This window comes from Eucalyptus grandis, chromosome 4 (genome assembly GCF_016545825.1).
Source record: "Eucalyptus grandis isolate ANBG69807.140 chromosome 4, ASM1654582v1, whole genome shotgun sequence".
In the NCBI taxonomy this organism is placed as follows: Eukaryota; Viridiplantae; Streptophyta; class Magnoliopsida; order Myrtales; family Myrtaceae; genus Eucalyptus; species Eucalyptus grandis.
In genome coordinates, this window is record NC_052615.1 from 38,143,332 (window position 1) to 38,166,626 (window position 23,295).

General features: G+C 39.8%; 4 protein-coding genes and 1 non-coding gene across 6 annotated transcripts; 1 reads left to right on the top strand and 4 right to left on the bottom strand.

The window, feature by feature from the left end:
* Positions 1–227: 227 nt before the first annotated feature.
* LOC104442282 (squamosa promoter-binding-like protein 7) lies at positions 228–2,406 on the top strand (the record flags this gene model as incomplete). The annotated part of the gene is made up of 3 exons (XM_010055653.3): positions 228–631; positions 848–966; positions 1,799–2,406. Coding segments are annotated over 3 exons (936 nt in total), but the record flags the coding sequence as incomplete, so codon positions are not given.
* Positions 2,407–3,435: 1,029 nt separating this feature from the next.
* Positions 3,436–8,544, bottom strand: LOC104442283. 2 transcript variants are annotated; one of them, XM_010055654.2, is made up of 5 exons: positions 8,330–8,544; positions 7,311–7,421; positions 6,815–7,082; positions 4,532–4,677; positions 3,436–3,848 (listed from the first exon to the last, which is right to left on the bottom strand). In XM_010055654.2, the coding sequence occupies exons 2-5, from the start codon at positions 7,392–7,394 to the stop codon at positions 3,831–3,833; spliced, it is 516 nt and encodes a 171-aa protein (XP_010053956.2). In that variant the 5' UTR covers positions 7,395–7,421; positions 8,330–8,544; the 3' UTR covers positions 3,436–3,830. The 2 variants fall into 2 exon arrangements, with proteins under 2 accessions (XP_010053956.2, XP_010053957.2); XM_010055655.3 differs by having other exon boundaries at positions 7,311–7,430.
* Positions 8,545–14,974: 6,430 nt separating this feature from the next.
* On the bottom strand, positions 14,975–16,756 carry LOC104443270 (aquaporin TIP2-1). The gene is made up of 3 exons (XM_010056599.3): positions 16,410–16,756; positions 15,838–16,097; positions 14,975–15,417 (listed from the first exon to the last, which is right to left on the bottom strand). The coding sequence occupies exons 1-3, from the start codon at positions 16,567–16,569 to the stop codon at positions 15,040–15,042; spliced, it is 798 nt and encodes a 265-aa protein (XP_010054901.2). The 5' UTR covers positions 16,570–16,756; the 3' UTR covers positions 14,975–15,039.
* A 1,521-nt stretch (positions 16,757–18,277) lies between these two features.
* Positions 18,278–22,071, bottom strand: LOC104442284 (40S ribosomal protein S14-2). Its single transcript, XM_010055656.3, has 6 exons — positions 21,889–22,071; positions 21,571–21,690; positions 21,451–21,496; positions 20,621–20,706; positions 20,297–20,426; positions 18,278–18,652 (listed from the first exon to the last, which is right to left on the bottom strand). The coding sequence occupies exons 1-6, from the start codon at positions 21,889–21,891 to the stop codon at positions 18,585–18,587; spliced, it is 453 nt and encodes a 150-aa protein (XP_010053958.1). The 5' UTR covers positions 21,892–22,071; the 3' UTR covers positions 18,278–18,584.
* Positions 19,090–19,183, bottom strand: LOC120293048. The gene has a single exon (XR_005550707.1). It is a non-coding gene; the product is annotated as a small nucleolar RNA Z266 (small nucleolar RNA).
* Positions 22,072–23,295: the final 1,224 nt, after the last annotated feature.

A 23,295-nucleotide genomic window follows, 5' to 3' on the forward strand; every position in this document is an offset into this window, starting at 1 on the left:
ATCAGGAGACACACCACCCACTTGCAGGAGTGAGAGAGAGAGAAAGAGGGAGGGAGGGGCTTGTGGGAGTACAGTTGCGACTGACTGTACTTGAAGCAAGGTTCCCAAGGAGCGAGCATGGAAAATGGCGGGAGCTACTACCCCTATCAGCCCACGTACCTGTCCAACCCTCAACCCCTGAACGGTCACTTCCACGCCTCCCACCTCCCTTGGGACACCGCAGCTGACCTTACTTCCCCGCCGCGGCCGCTGCGCCCCGCGCGCGGTCCGTCGTCGGTCGCCCCCACCCTCAGCCTGCGTTCCGTCCTCCTCTGCACGCCGGGGTCGGCGGAGGAGAGCTGGGCGCGCCGTTGCAGCGCGGGCGGGCCGACCCGCACCTCACGTGCCTGCATCTGGGCAAGAGGCGCTGCTTCGAGAGCGAGCGGGCGGTGGGCGACAGGCGGTGCAAGACCCACCACGGTGGGGGGGCGGCGGCGGCGGCGGTGCCGAGGTGCCAAGTGGAGGGCTGCCACGTGGCGCTGGGAGATGCCAAGGAGTACCACCGGAGGCACAAGGTGTGCGAGTCGCACTCGAAGGCTCCCAGGGTGGTGGTGCTCGGCTTGGAGCAGCGCTTCTGTCAACAGTGCAGTCGGTACAAACCAAACTCCTCTCTCTCTCTCTTTGTGCTTCTGTCTTTCCAAAAATCGGTTTTTTTCGACGTTCAAGTTCATCGAGGCATTCGGGTAATATATCTGAACACTCAGTTGTTCTGAATTCTGAATCGTTGATGGTCTAGAATGCTATCAAATATGAAGATAGAGGTTAGCCAAGTTAGGGTGATTGATGGTGTGGATGGTGTGGGAGACAGGTTCCACCAGGTGTCGGAGTTCGACGACGCGAAGAGGAGTTGCCGGAGGAGATTGGCAGGGCACAACGAGCGCCGGAGAAAGAGCTCTCACGATTCTGTTCCCAGCTACTCTTCTCAGGGTATCTATTCATCTATCCGAATCCTCACGTTTCTCCAATCTCTCTCTTTCTTCCATTATGTCTCGCGGCCTGACGCAAACGCCAAATGCCCCTGGGGAATGTCCCGAGCGATGCTGCTTTGAAGAAATTGCGAGGAGGTAGTAAGAGGGTGTTAGTTTATATACGGGCTTTATCTCCATAATCAAGCAATTTAGAGATTGGTATTTGCAGAGGGGGAATACAGGACAAAAGAATGTCAGTTTGATGCATAGAGAAGTCAGTTCAATCTCCTCTGCCTTGTCATCTGAAAATTCTTGCTCATTTGAAGTACTGACTGTTTTGTAAATTGTCGAGTGGAAAGTCTATTGAATTTATCTGGTGGGAAGTAGTCGGCAAGTAGGACGCCGCCGACAATTTTAATCCTGTCTTAGCTTTGCAGTCAATCTAGTGAGACTAGCCTTTTCTTTCTCGAGTCATTTCAGAGTGTGTTATAAAAACATAACCAGAATAGTAAAAGTAGGCTTTTTAGATTCATCATTTGCTTCCCTTTCTGCATCTGGGAGTTCGACTTGATCGCGTTGAATGGCATCTGCACTTGGTAACACTGCTATGTCGAGATTAGACTGGTCGTGATGCTCAAAATTCAGATTGGTTTTTATCTTAAGTGGGGTAATCCGATCTTGCCTTGCCTAACCTGTTCTTATGCATTTTTTTAACTCCTCGGATTGCTTTCCCTCTGAGCAGAATTAATCGACTGAGATTAGGCAGTATACTTTTCTATAGCGGGTTTTGAACACGGGTTAATCTTTCGAGGACAGCAAGTTCTCATCTTTATCTACTGCTTTCGAAACAGGATGTGCTCTCTCTCTTCTGTCATCATCAAGAATGGATACGTGGGTCTCTCCATCCGAGCTCTCCTCGAGATCCAGTGCTGCGCTGCGCGAGCTCATTGCTGAGCACCGGGCGACCATCCTGGCGAGGCAGCTCATCTTGGATCGGGACTGGCCCTCGCACTATGCTGGAGGGGACCTTGGTGAGGCTCAAAACGGCTCTGCTTTGCTTTTCCCCCACGAGCACCAAGAGTTGCCTGAACCGCACTGCTGGGAAAGGTTCCAGGAGGAACCGGGCACGCACGTCACTCTAGATCTCATGCAGGCACCGAGCTCTGCGTTCGGCTTGTTGTCCATGAGAGGAAAGGCTAAGGCTAAGGATGAGGAAGAGTGTTCAGACATATGGAACTCTTTCGCAAGTACCCATGTCGTTTAAATTCCACTTCCCTCTCACGTCCGTTTCCCTTCGCTGCAAGGCAGAAGATGTACCAATTGAGCGAGGACCTCTATTTGAGCTGTATAGAATTTTGCATTTTCTACTTTAGTGTGTGTGTCGTGTTCCACGGAATTGATGCTTTCTAACTCAATCCACCTATTATGGTGTTTTCAGAGCAATGAACTTGTATTTCCATGTGGTAGGTTGCACTGCAATACCTGTTGAGCTGTGTGCTGTGGTTTCATCTCAGGGAATAAATTATTCAGTTCATTCCACGAGGTGGACATTGAAGCATTTTCGATCTTTGTTCAGCTTTGCTCGACTTCCAACCGCGGTTGGAATAACTTTACAGAGCAGCTTTGAGCCTGACTCCTAATAATTTCTCTTGAAGTGCAGACAGACTTTCTTTCCAAAAGGGATAAAGATAAGCTGTTGCAATCTAAACTCTCACATTTTCGTCCTATCATTAAAAATACATGAGGATTAAGAGAGTTAATAATGTTAGACAAGACCGATCAAGTCGCCTAGGATTTCCATTTCCAGAGATGGGTGATATGGTAAATGTGCCAAAAGTTAGAGCATTATCGGCATTAATGTCGGTAGTAGGTAAATTGAGAGGTACATCTCCACCGCTAGATCGAAAGACGGTTTTAAATAAGGTTACCCTCCTCTCATTTATATCCATCCAAATATTTTAGTAATAGAAAGTATTTTCTACAAAAATTTCTATTTTTATGATTCGGGGTGAGCAAGCTATCCATCCTTGGGAAAGGTTTGACTTAGGCACTCCCCTGAACCAAGAAATCCTAAGTTGCCGAACAGTCCCCATCTTAGACTATTGGCCCATGTCACTAGACTTCAGTTTTTATATTCCTCTAAGCAATTTATAAGGTTTATCACAACGTGCACAGAGGGCTTTCAACCGCACAGAATTGCCTCGAGACTCGGATGAAGGAAGACGTATAACCAATGAAAGTGGAATTTTGCTCTTTTACAACATCTGTTTAGGAATTTACAAATAAAAACTTCTTTTATATGTTCTGGCTTATGAAGAAGAGAAAGATAAAAGAAAAAATAAACATTATTTAAAAATTCAAAATTTTATTTTTGGCCTTAGACAAAATCACGAAATTAAAATCATTTTCTAAATGAGACTCAAATACTAGAAATTATTTTCAATCACACATCACCAAATAAAGGAAAACTATCTATTTTCCTAAAATATAATTTTCCGGAATTTTTTTTCCTTTTATCATTAAATATTCTCCCAAACAAAAGTACCCTAAAGAACATTTAGACTTTCTTTCCAAAAAGAAAACTGTTGCAATCTGAACTCCCACATTTTCGCCGTCATTGAGATTACATGGAGTTGACAATGTTAAACCCTTAGCTCTACCCTACTCAACTCTCACCCTAGCCTTCAGTCCGTAAATCCGTTCTTCACTGGCATAGCCCAATCAGTTCATAAGCTCCACCGACTCACTATTTGTAAGCAGCCATACTAAAGCAGGAAAACATCTTCAGGAAATCCATCCCAGCAGTCAGCTTCCATGTTTATGATCAGTCTTCCATCAAAAGCTTCCTTACCGTTAAGCTAGGCTTTTCACTGAGCAAAACGATTAAGAATGTCCCGCTTCCTGAATGGAGGAAAAAAAAATAGTGAGCTAAAACCTTGTGTTCCATCAAATTGTGCCTCGTGGATTTTGTGAGATTCTGTGGCAGCAACCACTCTCAGGATAGTATTGTCAAAGAGATGCGCAATGATTTGAAGAAGCATACAGCTGGAAAAGGCATAAGCTTGCACATGATTCTCATTAGTTAAAAACTAATGCAAGGATGTCAGGACAGACACTCGAGATCAAGTTGCAATGCCACACCAGTGCATTTACAAACTACGTGATTTTCACACAGCACCGAGTAGAAACTTTATAGACCCATATCCTTTTGATAGATGTGCAAACGAAGAAAAATTCCAAGCAGTAATTTGCAGTTTCAACAGAGCTGAAGTGTATGTTTGCAATCAGAGAAAACAGAAAGCAAAATCCAGAATGTGGAAAATGATTCTACTTCTCTTTGATAATAAGCACACCCCCTCCAGAAAATGCACATTACAAGAATATAGATCATCCAGCCAATGAAAGACCAACCGCTAACAATATTCACAACACAACTCAAGCAAAATTAACAACCAAAGAAAAGGCCAAATGTTATATACAGATCCTAAATTGTTGATCAAATAGATCATGCTGTCCGAATAGAGAGTTGAACTAAATGAAATGGTAACTCTAAGGTGAAGGGGGACCCAAAGTCAAGAAATTACTTTTTGTTTGTCTGTTAAGGTCACCAGAGATCGAAGTACACCAGGACTAATCTTATCAGCCAGTGCACCTTTATCTGAAATGACAATGGACTTCTCCTTTACATAGCTCTGCAATCTCTTTGCCTCAAAATCTAGCTGGGATTGCTCTGCACCATGAGAAAGGAAGCTGGAATCATGGTTTGTCCAATCAGAAACTTACCATTACAATAAAGAGAGAGCACAAAAAAGAAAGAAAAAAAGTACTTTCAATGTTTTAATTATCTTATTAGAACTCTAATCAACAACCATCACCAATCTTATGTAACCAAAATCTACACCACATGCCTGAATGTATAACACCATTAAAGTTATTAAACTCATAAAGGTGAAAAGCATCATTACCCAAATAAAAAGCTCATCCAACAACAGAGGGATTATCAATAGGGAAGAAAGATTGGCAGGGTCTTTTTTTCCATGTGGTAAAAATATGACATTAAATCCGCACAAACTTTGTTACCCTTGGTGAGATGGAGAATTTTTAAAATCTAGATGAGATTTATCTTGATAAATAAGATAGCCAAGTTGAATGCATCGAGGAACTTGATATTCAACTAATGTGTTCTATACGTGATGTTGACCAGAACACCCCTCCAAAGAGAACTCAGCCACAAAAATTGTCACACAGGAAACGCCAGAAATGCCACCATAAAAGTAATTCCACTTCACGCATCCCTAGCGTTACATGGATGACAATTTGACCAATCCAAATCAATAGAGCCGCCCCCCATGTCTTACACAGTTTTTTTGACTTGTAAGGGTATGAAGGTTCTATAACTTGATAAGATTTTCAAGTTCCAAACCACATCAGTTGTAGTATGACAAATATGAAAGTGAAAAGATTGCAGATATTCCCTTGATTCACAAGAATGGAGGTACCCCATCAAATATGGTGGATCTACGCTGTATCATAAAATTAGTGACCTGCCCTTAAGTATTGCCTACTTAAAAAAATTATTCTCGAAACAAACCAAAAATAAGACTACTGATTAAGAAAGTTATTTCCAGCTATACTACATGTATAATTTTCTAAAAAATTAACAAGATATACCTAAATTGAACATAACAGTTTCATTTATTAGGACAAATAAGTGCAAATGAAGGCCTCTAGTACCCACAGTAGAGTCAATAAGCAGGTCAGGTGCTGCAATAAATGTTTACTTGAGAAAAAATGTGCATCTTCTAAAATTCAAGACTTTTTAGGATAGCCTAGAAATACACCTCACAAATTCCTTAAAATGCAATATAAACAGAAAGCAATCCTCCTTTATATTGGGGGATCTCAAAACAGAGAAATAAACAAGCATTTAGGGCAGGCAGTTTTCACTGCAGATTATAGATAAACGTTTTATAGAGGTAACAGCATATGAATGACATTCCAATTTAGTACACATCTTTATAGATACAATAGATACTGTGTCATGTATTGGCTCCTTTTGTTATGAGCTTACGTCCTAAAGAATTAGGCACCATGTCTGGTACCATTATGAAATTTATTTACATCTCACATAAAAATATGTAAACAAGGAGAACGTCAGGCAGCTGCCAAGTTGATTTGGGACAATGGATATTACAAAAAAAATGATATACTAGTGCAACCAATATAAAGGACTCCCAAGCCAGATTAATATGGTGGCCCCCAGCTCCAGATTCTCATAAGCTCTCATAAGCAGGTCAATTACAGTGCTTCATGTAGTGTTCTTTTATCATACTCCAAACTCAACTCATCCAATCAAAAGGTCACTGACTGCATCTACAACCATGGCATCCACTTTCTCTCCCAAAATGCAGTCAGTGTCAATACTTTTCTCCAAGGAATACATAAGACCCAACCTTCAAGCTTCTCCAGATTTTTCTTCCAATCTTGTATACAAAACACAGAACCCTTCTTATCCTTGCTAGGAGCAAGCCATCCTAGATAAAACCTGCTACCGGTTGTAATCCTCTCTCTACATAACCATTAATTCATAGAAGTACCTTCATCTTGGCTGACATTCCTCTTAAAGTTTAAACTAACTATGGAAGCAAAGTAAACCCTAAATTCAACAATTACAACTCTCAAGACAATATTGCTGTTCAACGGCCAGAACATAAGAAATGCAAGTTCAACGTAAGCACTCAACAAACATAGCACGGAATATACAGAGACTTGAGACATTCATATGTCAGCTAGACCAATAGCTAGAAATGCAGCAATTAAAAGGCTTGCCGGAAGAAAATCGCATAAAAGATAAAAGACGAGAAAACCTTCATCCAAAATAGAATGTGCTGCGTGAAATGGGATTGCCGCAAAAATGTCAGTTCCGGGGAACATCATCCAGGTGCGCTCATTCGAGTCATGATTACCACATGTTGTACACACCTCACGCACCAAGGGCCTTGATCCTGAACCACCAATATCCTTCATAAGCGACTCAAAAGGAGATGGAACACTAGTTTTTGTTGTGCGAGCCTTCTTTCTTAATGCTGTGAGTGCTTCTCTATTTCCATTCCGCAGTTTATCATTTTCCACAAGCTGCATTTTCATCAGTAAAAGCATGTAAGGTCCCATCCGTAGATTCGACAATTGTACAGAATAATGAACACAGAAATGACAACTTCTAAAGATAAGTAAATGATGTAGAAAATACAAGCTGGTCCAATTTTATTGCCATATCCCTATGTTTTTGGAACATGGAAAAAGCAATGGCAGTAAAATTTCACAACAGCCTCAAAAAATCAAGCAGCTAATTAGTCTAACCACCTGATTTCGAGCTAAAAGCAGTCTCTCTGCTTCAGTTTCAAGCTCATCTAGACTATGCAGGAATTGTTTCATCGTCTCGTCCATATCTCTAGCCTTTGCAGCGATATACACCTGAAATAACTAAAGTTCAACCGATCGAACAGCTCAATGAAACTTAAAAAATGTAAAAAGAATAAGATGCAGATCAGAAGCAGAAAGATTATTGCCATATTAGAAAATTTAAACAATACATTAATATAGCAAGAATAGCGGAATATCAAGACTCAAGAACAACTTAATGGGAACAAAACAAAGATTCTGAAGTCACTTTCATGAGGAAGTGTCAAGCAAGTGGTTCGGGTCGAGTTTAGGTGGGTCGCCTATGGGGTTGGACCAAATTAACTCATTTAACCCATAGAGACCCACTTTCCGTAAAATGATTTTAACAACCCATACCTAACTTGACCTGGCACAGACCGCCCCCATACTCGAACCAACTGGGACTTCAATCTTTAGCAAATTTTTGCTTTAAATATAGGAAATAGCAAACTGAAGAATAAAATAATCAATTTTAAAGAAGTAGTATCTGGAGAAAATTATCGAGCTTAATTAGAACAAGAAAATTGAGGAAACAAGCTACTAGATATGATCTTATATCTCCCCGATACAAGACATTTAAAACAAAAACGATATATGTGAATCGAATGTTCATATTATGATTTGAACATGTAGTGGAAACTTCAATATACAAATCTACGCAACTTTTTCACGAACACATGTATTACATCTTCATCGAGGCATTTCATCGAACAGGTTATGCGCAGCAGATTATGAAACAGGACATGACCATTTCTTTGGAATCCGAACTCAGGTCTAGACCCAAACGGACACGAAAGATGCTCCACATCAAAGGAAAAAGACTCAGTCGGACACAAAACGGGTAGGAACCAAGAGAAAACGAGCTCAGCCCATCCTTAGACGAGACGGGGCAGAGCGACCAGGGGTGCGTGGGAACGAGTTTCGATCACGAAAATCCCTACCCGGCTCGGAGACGGTGGCTAGAGAGTGAGCTCGAGATGAACCGAACTATGGCCGGACGCCTCCCAACGTCTCCGTCCGGAGACGCGAGATTCGGGAAAGCGAGGCGTGAGGATACCGGCAGGAGATCGTCGGACGGCGACGGTGGAGGTGGCTGGTCGCGGGCGAAAGGGAAGGAGGAGTGCGGCAGGACGAGCGTCTAGCACCCGCTTACGAAAATCCCAAATCTATACGTTCATAACAAATTTACTTTAAATTAATTTTTTGATTATGAAAAATATACAGATTAATACACTATGTATCAAATTTAGTTTAAATTAATATTTTAATTACAAAAAATTTCAGAATGGTACACTTATAACAAATTTACTTTAATTGACTTTGAACTCATCAATTTTATAGAAATTGACTTTTACCTAAATTGAGAATTTCGAATTTTAGTTGATAAAAATCAAAATTCATTCAATTTGATCAGTAGGTCATTATCAAGCCAGTTAAGATTTCAAACTAGAGGTGAATTTCCCCAATTTTGGCCCTAACTAGGAGTTGCAATCAATCGTGCACCGTGGCCCAAATCAAGTTCAATTCATTAGAGGCAACTCAAATTCCAACGTTAATTTTGACTAAATCACAATAACTGAAATCAATTTGACCAATTTAGCCAACTAGTGATTGATAAAATCAAGACAGGTTGACCCGATTGACATAATTCACTTTGAACCATTCGAGTCTAAGGTTTAATTTGTTTAACTTAGATTTAATTTGAATTGAACCTCAATTACATTTCATGGTCTCACTTAAAAGTCAATTGAAATATTTGGGGTGCCACAAGTAAATTCAATTGAACAAATTGAGATGAAATTGGCACTAACATAGTGCAATCAAGGCAAATTAATTCAATTGGGCTGTCAATGGTCAATTTGATTAAATTGAACCAATTCAGTTCGAACCATGCTTATTTCAACTAGTCAAAACCCTATTGATGCCTTGTTGATCCTCCTTATTTTCTAGATTTGGTTTTGTTTTGGAGTATTTTGGCTTTTGCTATGTTTCGATTTGCTTTATCATGAAAATTTATGTACTTCTCTTGTATCATTTTAAGCCATGAATATAATTTTTGTCTACCGTCTCATGACCTAGCCTCGGGTGCACCACCTAGTTTGACTAATAGATTACTAAGTCTAAACTTAGGGTTTTCTTAAGCTCATATCAATTTGTGACTTAGATTCAAGTTTTTAGTATACAAATGAATTACTAATCAATTTATGATAGGTCGATTAGATACCTAAATAAAATAACAGGATAATTATTTTACTCCTATGAATTAGAGAATTTGGGTACAAGAACTTAATTACACTAGATTTCTCTAATACCATTTCGATACTATTATTTTTATGAAAAAATGTTCATTATAGGACTTACCTTATAGCAAAGAAATCATCTACAATGTTCGCTTAAAAATTACATCAATAATCCTATATATGATTTCTATTTAACACGCAGTCGATTAATTTTTATAGGGTTTTCATTTAGAATCTATGTGCATACCATGTGACACACCTTATAGTAATAAAAGGTAACCTAAACTACGTGACATGGATATAATATTTTTGGTATTTTTATTAAAATTCGTAACTAAAAATAAATAAAAATAAAAATACATCTACAATGAGATATTATCTAATTTAAGTTAGGAAATGGACTCACCTAGATCCTATCTTATCTTGGATAGGGTATCTAAACATGCAATTCAATTTAAAATTGGTATCTAACCTAGATATTTTCTAAACATGCTTATGGTTTCTTTTTCTTTTTTTTAGGGTTAATACCTTAAAAAACCTCAAACCGATACACTTGTGACAAATTTATCCCAAACTATTTTTTTTACCATAAAAAACCCAAAACTGGTACACTTGTGACAATTTTACCCCGACTAACTATAAAAAAAACCTAAACTTGTACATTTATGACAAATTTATACCAAACTAATTTATTCGACTACAAAAAACCCCAAACTGATAAATTTGTGACTAATATACCATCCGAAAAATTAGATTAATACCACAAAAAAATCACAAAAATTATAAACTGTGACAAACAGAGTGTACAATCCCAAATTGATATACCGGTCAATTGTCACGTGTTATTTAACTTTAACTAAAACTAACAGAGGGTAAATTTATCACAAGTGTATCAGTTTATGGTAAATTTGTCAAAGGTATACCAGTTTGGGATTTTTGGTGGTTTAAAAAATAATTTAGGGTAAATTTGTCACAATCAGTACTGTTTGAGGTTTTCAAAGATTAACCCTTTTTTTTTTATATATATATTTGATGGGCCAAATCCGCCCATGTTAGGCCAAAACCCGTAAGTGAATGGCCCATAAAAGAATGTAGTTACTGTAATATATAAAATAAAAGGTAAAAAAGAGGATATTAGAATAGTTGACGTTTCTTTATTTCCCCCCTTGAAACATACACTCTCTCTTGACGAACGGGCTTCAAAGAACTCCTCAAAACTACGATGGTACTTAATTTATGACAATCAAGGTATGTCCGACTCCGTGATAACTACGATGGTACTTAATTTATGACAATCAATGTCCGACTCCGTAATATGCTTTCGATCGGTGTTACATGTTTCCGGGCACGTTTCCGCGTTCATACGCCATGCCATCCTTTTTTTTTTTGTATTTTTTTATTCATTAAAGCTAGCAATTCTATCAAAATAGAATTTCTAACATAGCAAAAATCATTCAAGATATCCATCAAGATTCAAATAAAAGATTACAATATCTAGAAAAATAATCTATCGTCTCGCATCTTAAATTAAGATAATCCTGATAGGACACTTATGCAAAATCATAATCCTAATAGGACACTTATGCAAAATCATAACCCTAATAGGACACTTATGCAAAATCATAATCCTAATAGGACACTTATGCAAAATCGAACATAATCAAAAAATTATTTGTCGTCTCACGGCTCAAATTAAAGATTATCGCAATCTTAAGCAACACAATTATTCAATAATAAGTTGAAATAATTAAAAAATAATCCGATATATTTGCGGATTAAATTAGTATTCAAATCAATTTTATCAATAAGCCCTATGTTTAATATTTCAAATATCATATATCAAATAAAAATCGATCCGAATTGAGGAATGAAATATTCCAATTGAATTGGATAAAGATTGTTACCTAATTTTTTAACACGTTCGGATCACGGTTTGCGGATGGGGGCTCAACGGATGGCTAGCAGTGGATCACGGTGGCCGATTGACCTTCTCATGAACAAAGATTGAGGCGAGGGATGGCGGTAGTGCACGGATGGTGGGTTTTCGCGACTGCAACTCGGATCACGCACGACAAAGGTTCGTGCTTGGCGAGGGAGGGGTCACGATTCGCAGTGGTGGTAGCAAATCAGCTTTTGATGGAGTTCCCAGCGTTGCTCAACAGTGGACAGGTGTTCACCGGGAGCAATGCTCGGTTGCTCACGACGATGGCGGACAAGTGTCCGATGAGGCAAAAGCAAAACACATCAAGGGTTAGACACCGATCCTCGCCAGGAACATCAGGCGATCTTTAGAGGCTGGACAGCAGAGTCTAAACGTGGCCACGGGGGAAATTAGTGATCTTCAACGATCAGCCCGGCGGCTGCAGGGATTGTCGGCGTCTTCGCGGGCTGCTGTCGCTGCTACAAGATGATTGGCAATTCTGCGTGGAACGTGGGGACTCGGTGGGCAGCGGCGGCGAGGTAGAGAAACAAACAAATGTGGCTCCCCAATCTTTGCATGCAAAAGTCGTCCAGAGGATTTATACTTCTTCACTCACCGACTCGCTGCTGGATGAGTGCATATTTTCCTTCCTTTTTTTCTTTCAATCAAATATTCTCTTCTCTTGCCGACCGAATCTCCCTTCTTTTTATTTCGCAGCTAGTTTTTTCATCTAATATATGCTTTTAGTATGCCCATGACTATTGACCAAACATTCCTTTTGAACATTGAAATATATTCGGCCACGGTCTTGCTTTTATGCATCCTCGGACAAATCTTGCACCACTTAATAGATGGCTATGATTCCCTTTCCTAACACAAATCGATCTCTCAATTTGACAAACATCCCAATGAATTTCAGTCCTTGAGAATTAATGGGCTAGGTCATATTTTCATTACCGCGGCTAAAGCTTAGAATTATTTACCTAAGTTCACCCGTTGCCAATTCAATCCAAATGCAAACTATATGAACCTATTAACTACTAATACAAATGCTCATAATAACTATAGGTAGTTTTAAGTAATATTTTTGTTTAGGAGTTAAAAATTAATCCTTAACTTTCTATGCAATAAATAAATGATTCAATTGCTAAAATTTAAGTGTCAATAGAACAAAAAAAATAGCCAAAATCTTAATAAATTGCAATTAGGTCTTTTTAGTAATACATGAGTCAAGCCATAGAATGAAATTGAACTAAATTGCATAAAATTGGAACAAATTTCAAACTAGTTCAACCCGATCAAATTGAGTCAACCTGGTTCAATCAAGTCAACTCGATTTGACCAGCGTTGACCGACTTTTTTTCCAGCCAAGCTCAGTTGGCCGACTAACCCCCTCTCCCTTGTCCGACAATTGCAAAACTACCCCTCTGGAAATTACAAAAATGCCGTTAATTAGTCAAATTGGTGCTTGCTATTGCACCAAGCGCCAAAGCATGGGTGTTTTGTATCCATTAAGCAAAGATGGGTTGTAATTATATAGCGATATAAGAAAATATATCTTTGGATCGCTCAAAGGTGCTCATGGTATCATTATGAATATACATGAAAGCCTATAAATACACATATCCAATTAAGATGTTAAATGATTATATCGTAATGCTTGAGAACATGATCTAATTGATCATCGTATTGGATCATAATCTCTTATTTTGCACAACGGCACCAATTATGAGAAATTTGCCAATCCACATGTGATGTGTGAACAATGATAGTTGTGTACTATAGTCGGTGATTAGATACGGACATGATGGAACTCTTGTCATGTCATCAATTCGTGAGAACCAATCCAAGTCATTCATTAGTCACTTGATCTTTACAATACATCATGACCTGTCGCCATCCATGTGAGACAAGTTTAGTCATTAGGGAAGTGGCTAGATCAAAAGAAATCAATTTGAGCCATTGAATTAAGCCAAGTGTCATAATTTAAACTTAAAAGGTAAAATTGAAAGGGGGATTCACATTTTAGGACATTTTTTTCTCTTGAGCTTACTCTCTCACCATCTCGCATGAAATCGAGGCATTTCATTAGAGCATGGTTAATAGAGATAATCATGGTTTCATCCTTTAAGAATAGATCTATAACCGTATTCAAGCAAAAGGATTAAGAGTCATTTATCGTATCATACAACACTATCGGCAATAGACATATGTCGATATTTTCATTTGTAATCATGGCTTTGCCGTTCAGAGTTATGTGCCTAGGTTTAGTATTCCCAACACCATCATTGTAGGAAGACAACATTAACATATTGAAGAATTTCAGATCTAAAACTTGTGAGAGCGAGCCTGTAATCATCACGCAGAATACTTATTCATTAAAACTCCAAAATCTAGAATTAAGTCGGAGAGAAAAGCTCTTAAATATAAGATCGAGAGAGAAAAGCTCATAGATCTAAGACTAGATTAGGAGAGTAAAGAAAGAAACAAGAGGCACTGGAGTGTAGTTGATCAAATCGATTCCTCCGAGAGTTAACTGAATCAACGTCGGTAATCTAGCTGTCCACTTCAGGTCATTTTGCGGCTCTCCTCCGGCATTTCATTGGTGGCTGACCATTACTATACCGCTACTTGGAGTGTCCACGAGACATCCCTGGCCGGAGCTTCATCGGATTCTCACTGAAGATTCATTGATTAGCTTGATTTCTCCTATTGTGCGCCACCCTTCAACGCTCAAGGTAAAATTTCTTTAACTTAGTTCGATCCTATCTAATCTAATCATCTAATGAAGGTCAACTCAGTTATAGTTGATTGAAATGAAGATGTGATCAGAGTTTATAGAGATTTAATTTAATTTTCCATAAAATCAGACTTAATAATGCATGTCTAAGATTGGAATCGGTGTTTGCATAATAAATCCCCCAAATCATAGGTTCGGTCAAGTATGTGAAGTTAAAAAAAAACCATCATCTTCTGTTCTCGTGTTTTGCTTTTTACTGAATTGAGTATCTTCGCCAAATCACATTCACCACAACTTCACCTCTTGTTTCCAAGATTCAATCCTTCAAAAACAATGCCATTAACACTAGACGAAGACATTTCACCTGCATAATAAAATTAGCATTTAACGCATTCAAGTTCAATGATTTGGCCAAATGCCGAAAATATCATCTTTCATTAGCCAACTTCTTTTATCTCCCAAAATATATTCGTCTTCATTAGGGAAAAAAAATCGGTTCTACTGATTCATAGATACTTTTAGTACCATACCGAGATTATCTCGAGTCACATGAAAAATTGGCGACATGGTACTCTCTAATTGAATTGGTAGTCAAGAGACTAAAGCAAATGCTTGTTATCCAGAAACAATTACCATCGTAATTACAAAAGGCCTAGGAATGCATCGGTAGCAATGAAGTTAAAAAACCAAATCAAAGAATCGAAAGATTTAGCCCCGTTCAGCAATCTAAAATCTAAAAGCCTTTAACCCTTAAACCACATCGGCTTGATCACTAACGTGGTCACTCCCGCTGCCCTGCGACATGAGGCTCTCATAGACCAACCCAGCTACTCCGCCGCCCGCAATGGGCCCGACCCAATGAACCCAGTGGTTGCTGAAGTCTCCGGTGACTGCTGCCGGCCCAAAAGACCGAGCCGGGTTCATGAACCCGCCGGTGAATGGCCCGGTCAGCATGAAATTCGCTCCGTATACAAACCCGATCGCCGTGGGGCCTGCTATCCCATGCGGTCCCTTTCTCGGGTCTCTTGCGGCGCAGACTGTGTAGACGAGAGCAAATGTCCCTATGAACTCCGTCGCCGTGCCGCCCATGCCCGTCACGTGTGGAGCTAACTCACCTGGCGGTATCGCCTGTCCAAACAATTTCCACTACTCATAGGTACATAGTGAATGCAGATGTCTATGGAGACTTAAATGCAAATCAAGCATTTCTTAGGTTTGGATAAAATTATTTGTCCGAGAAGACCAGGTGTATAAGCCATGATCTAATTCTAAGACAAGTGAAATTGATACACAAATCCACTGGTTAGGACAGGTTTTGCACTAACCTAAGATGTTCTTCCCTTTTTGGGTTTGAAGAAAAATTAGTTGATCTTGAAACCATATGTAACAGGCAAATCCAAAACCATCAAAATGTTTCATTCGCTCTTTATTTGCGTTAGGTTAGTTTACATGGAAAATAATAACACTACCTTAAAAAAATCAAAAAAAGGGAAAAAAAAATCATCTCTTTCTTTTGTAAAAGTTCATTAGGAAGAGAGGAAATTTTACCTGGCCTGGTGTGAGGAGCATCAAGAGGACACAAGCAATGGTGGAACCCAAGAGCTGAGCCAAGCAGAAACAAACTCCGCTCAGAATGCTGACGTGACCTCCCATTACCAGCCCCATCGTCACTGCTGGGTTGACATGGCCGCCGGAGATATGAGCCGAGGTGAACACCGCCGCGAACAGGGCAAAAGCATGCGCCATGGCCACCACCAGGATGTGGCAATTCTCCCCAGTGGCGCCAGCCGCGGGGGCCGCCGACATGCCTAGTAAAGTCAGTCTCGGACATCTAAGTAAAATTTTCATAGAAGTTCGCTTATGTATGTTCAATTCATGACGCGTTTACCAGCTATGCTAGAAATCATAGTAAATACTAGTGCCAAATTCATTATCAAGTTCGATAACAATGTCTTTCAAAATGGCAAAATGTATCTTTTCAAGTCCATGCGACTCGGTAGGCTATATTGAAACCCCAACATGATTAACCACGCTCGAAATAAGTTGTTGTCACTTAGATCACGATGCATAAATTCGACAACAGTCCTACTGGCTGTGATGCGAGCTCTAGGAGAACGTACCGGCAGAGATCGCAGAGCCCAAACCGGCAAAGACGAAGATGAAGGTGGAGATGAACTCGGCGAAGTAGGACCGGAGGGAGGACTTGCTGAACAGCTCTTCCATGACGTCCAGGAATTGGGAACCCGCTCTTAGAAAGGAAGAGACTTTGATCACCCTCATGGTTTTTGGTTCGCTGATTTAGGGCCTTTTTATCGAAGGAAGCAGTTTCACTGCACGTACTGATCGATGGAAGGTGGTGGGGGCTTTTCTAAGGTTCCATTCTAACACGTTCATCTGTGTTGAAAGAGGTAACCGTCTGGGTTAACCGCTCCCTCGATCATGGATTAGAGGGCCGAGGTTTTGGAGATAAAAAGGCCCCGTTTGTTTGCGTTTCTTTTTTTTGTTTTTAAACAGCTTTTCTGTTTTTTTTTCTGGAACAAAAAAGGAATAGAAACGCGTTTGTGTGCGTTTTCCTTTTTTTGTTCTTTTTGTTCCTCTGAACAAAAGAAACGTAAACAAGAACACAAATTTTGTGTTTTCTTGCTTCTAACACAAATCAAAACACTTTTTTTTTTTTTTTTTTTTCTTTTATTTTCTTGTTCTTCTTTCATGGCCGAGGCCGGTCGTCGGCCTCGGCCACGGCCGCGACCGGCCGACGAGAGCGAGGCGCGGCCTCGCCCCGCCACGCGAGGCTCGGGCGGCCCCCATGGCCGAGGCCGACGCTCGCCTCGGCCGGGCGAGGCCGACCTCGCGCCGGCCCGGGCGAGCTCGATCTCGCCCCCGGGTCCGCCTCGAGCTCGCCCGGCCGGCGAGGCCGAGCTCGCCCGGCGGCGAGCCTCGGCCTCGGCGGCGGTGGCCCGCGAGGCCGCGCCGCCCGCCGCCGGGCGAGCTCGGCCCTCGCCGGCGGCCGCCGGCCAAGGCCTTGGCGGACCGGCCAAAAGAAGAAAAAAAAATGAAAAAGAAAAAAAAAGAAAAAAAGGAAAAATAAGAAAAAAATAGAAAAATAAAAGAAATAAAAAATTATCCAAATTTACCAAACATGTTTCGTTTATTTTTTATTATTCCTAACAAGTTTACCAAACGCGTATTTTTGTTAAAAAATTGTTAAACAGAAATACTTTTTTCTATTTCATTCCTCAACAATTTTTAAATGTAAACACAACCAAACGCGCCCAAAGTGTCTTCTTTTTTAAATTAAAAAAAAACACTTTTTTCGTTTCTTTATTAGGTTGGTAAAATGTTATGTAAATATATTGGCTTTCACTCAGCACTGCAACGTGAATAGGGTGCATGCACGAGTCCTTCTGTTGTCGATGTTATGAACTTATGGCTGAAGATTAAAATGGTTAGAAAGTTTAACTGACTACTGAAATGAACTTACTCAGTTGATTAACAATATGCAGAAAATCGGCACACCCATCCTCGGACAGATGTTAAAACTCACAACCATCTTCGGATTGATGTTACGCACTCGGCGTAGTCGCATCAAGTTTTCACGCTTGCCGTAAACCTTTCCACATGGATAAAGAAATAAGGTCATGTTGGGAAAGTGCATCGACTGTTGCCTTTTCTCTTGGTTTGACATGAAGGAAAGAAAAGCCCTCACAGCATGCACAGTTAACATTATTCGTTTGATTATGAAAGTACCCCACTTGCAAAAGTTATAATTAGGATCATTAAAAGTTGAAATGAAGAAAAAAATGTAGCAGAAGAGTTCCTATGGAGTTACCTTATACATGCTCCTGCAAAAGATGTCTTCAGAAGAACATTACACAGGCACGCGCATGACTACCATAAACAATTCATAACCAGTATCAAACCGTGTGGGATCTGACCAGTGCCCTTTCGAACCAAAGCCTGGAGCCTTTGACTCTGTGTGCAATTCACCTCCAAAAACCTCTACCTCCTCAGTTCTTTGATAAGAGGGAAGTAATTCAGATTCAGATGCGTACGCAAAACGAGCCACAAATAAAGCATCAAATGAGGCACAAGACTTACAGTGTAAGAGGACAAAGATGAGGCTCAAGCTAAAATAACAGCAAGAAACTAGATCCAAAACTTTGTCTTAAACTGGCTCAAAAATGAGTGTTAACATAAGTAGTCACAACGGCAGCAAGAAAAGTGAAAACTTGCGTCTAATGCTGAACCTCGCAGAAAAAGCAGCAACATAATTGCATGCCTGATGCCAAGAGCAATCACAGCCTTCTCCCCCTTCTACCACTCTTTCTGCGAGTACTGTCGGTTGGTATCGGTGTCACATCCTCTGATGACCAAGCCAAAGAATCACATGAGCAAATGATCGAGTAAAGAAGCAAAAAAGAGTATAGATCCACATCATGAGCTAAAACTACATATTTACCATCAGAAAACCAAGTAAATAAAGTACAAATTTCCCAATAAACACGTCATTGAATGAAGGGATCACTCTAACACCCGCTAATGATTATTGAAATGTAGTATTCAATCAGTAGATCAGCAGATTCAGTACAACTAAGTTATCCACAACCAACTACAAATGTCCCCCTCCTTGTCTTAGAATATATTAGCTAACACCAAGGCTTAAGTAAACACCGAAAATGCAATGCTCCAATTGCACTTACAGCAAATAAATTTGTTTACAATGCTTCATATGCTTGAACATAGTAATCGAAAACAATCTCCACAAATTTTCTGAAGCAATATACTGGTGCCTCAAAGCAGTGGTACTGAGTCAGAATATCAATAAGCCCCGTAATATTGAGTTCATGAAGAAGTGCCTTTCACACAACTAATTCAATCATGACTCTTGCTACCATGTTTGAAGCTAAACACGCAGACAACTATGCATCATACAGGTTTGATCAAAAGTTAAGACTGACAACAGAAAAGCATCTTGGGTTGGGTGAAGAAAATCCGAAAAAGTAAATATATGGATACTCAGAAACACAATAGCATCCTCATATTAAACGAGAGCGACAAATAAAATTGGCAAGTCAGAATATCAATAAGCGTAAAGGAGTTAAATCACAAGGAATGTTATCCCTTCCACAAATTCATTTAACTCATCATTCTCACCATAGGCAATTAATTAGTAGCCTCAGAAATTGCAAAGAATAATAATCAAATTTAGCTAAGGTGGAGTTATAATCATCAAAGTAAGAAAGTATAGTGAGGAATCAATGTCCCCTACCGCGAAACAAGACATTCACAAACTTTCACTGGATTTGAAATCCCACAAATTGAAGAAATCCATGAAATAGTAGAGCAAGCTACAATCATCGAATCCCATAGTGTGAGATCAAAGATCCTGAGCTAATGTCTTGCGTAAAATGATTGAGGCAGGAATGAAAAGGGAACTCTAGAGGAAAACCCTAAAGAGCAAACCCAAAAAATCATCTTTGATGTTGCGCAGCTATGACTCAAAACGCTTCCATTGGGTACTTTGGAAGGCGATCTTAAGGGCTGCACTTCAAATTAAAGCAATGACCAAAGCAGAGACATTTTTGCTGAAAAAGTTGAACTGAAGGACTTGAGAGAAACCAAAGGAAAGTACTTGGAATGTTCAGGAGGAAGTTAGTGTCTAAGGCTTGACCATGTACTCACAGAGTGTGAGGGAGAGGTGGCAGTAAAGAATGACAATATAACCTGAGACCAATGTGAGCCCAGTAAGATCAATACTCAGATTACGCTGGGTCTAACGAGTGATCCAAGGATGGCTTCCATGCTGTTTCTTTTCCTTTTTCTTTTTTTTTTGGGGGAAAGGTGGGGGGGTGTTTCAAAGCCTATGATGCTGTTTAACTTAAAAGAAATGTGTTCATAAAATCAACACCAATGACTAAATAATTTGGATGGAGAGGTATTCTAGGATCATTACCAACATTACTGATCAAAACAAATCGCACTAAATATCAAACAAGAAGAAATATACCTATGCGACCAATTTTCATGCCAGAACGTGCAAGGGCTCGAAGTGCTGACTGAGCACCCGGACCTGGGGTCTTGGTCTTATTTCCTCCAGTAGCACGAAGCTTAATGTGAAGGGCAGTAACACCAAGCTCCTATAAAACACACCGAAGCACATTTATAACAATTATTGACAAAATTATAATATACTGTGTTCGAAGAGAAAAGAACGCAAAGAGAGGGCTAAGACAGAACCAGAAACAGATTGTACTTCGAAAAGGATCGTGCACACAAACAACTTCAGACAATCACGAAATAGGTTGTGACTCAAAAGAAGGGGAAACCTTACCTTGCATCGCTGAGCCACATCTTGGGCTGCAAGCATGGCTGCATAAGGTGACGATTCATCCCTGTCAGCTTTCACCTTCATGCCGCCTGAACTTTCGAAAAATTTTAAACAGTAAGAGAAAGAAATTAAGTAAAAGGGCAGAAGCAATGTTACCTTTCAGCTAAACAGCTAAATACATAGCTATAGCAGGGCTTCTTGGCTAAACAAGCCAAACGCCAAATACGTTGACAACCATGATTAAACAACAGCCTATCTCAAGAAGAAACTTACTACCTGACTATCACAAACCGTTGAAGTAAACACTGAATAGAAAGTAGACTCATAGGAGTAAAAGCACATTCCCCTTTGAAAAATTGAAAATTTCAGCTGCCACATTTAAGAAAATTGAACATATCATTATCAGCAAATGAAAATTAGCAACGAAGCGAATTAATAAAAGTCAATCTCCGTATCCACGCTGACTAATTTTGTAGTCAGAGATTCACAACCACAAAGTTGTACTGTATAACAGCATGAAGGAACTTCGCAAGACACACTACGCCATATCTCGAGAAGAAACTCACAACCCGATCATCACAAACCATCGAAGCAACCACTAACTAGAAAGTAGAATTATAGGAATGAAGCACATTTCTCGCCCAAAAAATCGAAAATTTCAGCAGCTGCCACATCTAAAGAAAATTAAACACATCCCTTCTCAGCAAACAAAATTAGCAACAAAGGGGATTAATAAAAATTCAATCTTCGCTTCTGCGCCGACCGACTTCGCAGCCGGAGATTCACAAATTCACGAAGCTGTACTGCACAACAGCATAATTAGCAACACGTACCGGTGATGCGAACAAGGGTTTCCCTCCCAGAGAGGTCGGTGACATGCTGCGAGGGAAGCACGTGCCGTCAGACCGGGATCGGAGGGCAAAAGAGGAAAGCGAACAAGGAGCGATACGTACGATGAAGGTGTCGTTGAAGGAGGCGAAGATGTGGGCGACGCCGAAGACGTACTCGCCCTCGCGCACGGCGGGGCCGAGCGTGACGGTCTCCTCCTTGGGCTCCCTGACCTTTCTCTTCGACTGCGGAGAAAAGGGCAAAACAAAAAGACCCACGCGCCGCGAGTGAGTGCTCGGCTTTCGAAGGGAAGATCGAAATCGCTATCTACTCCACCAATCGCATCAACGAATCCACCCCCCCGATGTACAAAAAGCAGGGAATCGCAGAAGCGGAAGCAGGAGCAGCGGCTGCAGTAGAGTGATGAGCAGGAGAACTCTTACCATGGCGAGATTGGGGATTCGAGGATCCGACGAGGAGGAGGAGGAGGAGAGCTCGAGCACCAGCAGCAAACCACGACGGCTCTAAAGATCTGAGCTAAAAGAGAGTTTCATAGGGGGGGACGAGCACGCGGAATCACGCTCGCAGCCCGCAGCTTACCCGTGTACTGCGGTCCAATCGTCCCGTCGGGTAAAACATGATCCGATTTAAATTGACATTTTTATACACGGAATCCAATTCGTTTTTTAAAATATATTTTTATATTTAATTCAACCCATGAAAACTCATATCTATCTAATTAACCCATTTTAAACTTTTTATCTAGGACTATAATATGTTAAAGAATTGACTTTCAACATAGCATAGAATTTTTCAATTTTTGTATTGATTCATAATAAAAAATAAGAGAAAGTTAGTATTTGGTAGACTTGTCACAATGGGTTCTATACCCATGAACTGAGTTGTTACATAAATTAGTTATATTCAAGAAATGGATCATAAGTGGATTTAAACATAATATAAGTGTTAAATTGGTTACAAATGAATTTACAATTTACTTAGACTCAATTTACGTTTATAACTCTTTTTCCATTCTCTCTCTGTCTTGAAACCATTAAACGGATAGATTGGATTAGTTTAGGTCAAGTTGAAAATAATCCGACTTAAGTAGACTCATTTAACCCGTTTTAATCCATTTTTCATGTAATGTAAATCTTATAACTTCTACCCAACTTGATTCATATTTCTAAAATACTTATAGATTTAACTCAATTTGGAAAAAAAAAAATTATACCCAAATTGAAGTAAGAGTGCGGAGTAAGTGCGAGATTGAAAAATAATGAGAAAAGAAATATAGAGATAGATTGATAAAAATAAGTTGTAAATTCATTAATGATCCATTTACAACCTATTTCGCATCCATATTATGTTCAAAGTCGTAAGCGTGAGTGCACAATCACGAAGCACCCACGCTTGAATTGGGCACGCACACAAGCTATTTTGTCGTCGTCGTGAAGCCATGGCTGAAAATAAAAGTGACTTGAAAGTTTGACCATCGAAAGAAACGAATTTACGCCGTCTACTAACAATATAAAAAACATTTAATTACATCATTTAATTGATATTTAAAATTTACGCAACCATCATTAAGTAAATGTTATATATTCTACAAGTAAGGATATATTTATTTTGTGGAAAATTGATAATTCAAAAGATATTTTCTCAATTACCTTCTAAATTCTTTTTTTCACGAAATAAACAAAATCTAAATTCCTTTTTTTCACAAAATAAACAAAAACTGAGCCAATGTTCTCACACTTACTACCAATCCAACAGTGATTATGTATGCCTTTCTATATGGACATGAAAGTGCATACCTTTGATTGTTACTTTTTCTCTCGGCTCGCTAC

Coding starts and splice junctions, on each gene's coding strand:
- LOC104442283 (XM_010055654.2), bottom strand. CDS start 7,394: ATGGACGAGACGATGAAACAATTCCTGCATAGTCTAGATGAGCTTGAA. Junction 7,083..7,310: donor TGCTTTTAGCTCGAAATCAG/GTGGTTAGACTA, acceptor ATGAAAATGCAG/CTTGTGGAAAATGATAAACT. Junction 4,678..6,814: donor ACATTCTATTTTGGATGAAG/GTTTTCTCGTCT, acceptor CTCATGGTGCAG/AGCAATCCCAGCTAGATTTT.
- LOC104443270 (XM_010056599.3), bottom strand. CDS start 16,569: ATGAGGGTGATCAAAGTCTCTTCCTTTCTAAGAGCGGGTTCCCAATTC. Junction 16,098..16,409: donor GGGCTCTGCGATCTCTGCCG/GTACGTTCTCCT, acceptor TGACTTTACTAG/GCATGTCGGCGGCCCCCGCG. Junction 15,418..15,837: donor TGCTCCTCACACCAGGCCAG/GTAAAATTTCCT, acceptor TTGTTTGGACAG/GCGATACCGCCAGGTGAGTT.
- LOC104442284 (XM_010055656.3), bottom strand. Junction 21,497..21,570: donor CCTTCAACGACACCTTCATC/GTACGTATCGCT, acceptor CTTCCCTCGCAG/CATGTCACCGACCTCTCTGG. Junction 18,653..20,296: donor CATGAAAATTGGTCGCATAG/GTATATTTCTTC, acceptor CTTGGTCATCAG/AGGATGTGACACCGATACCA.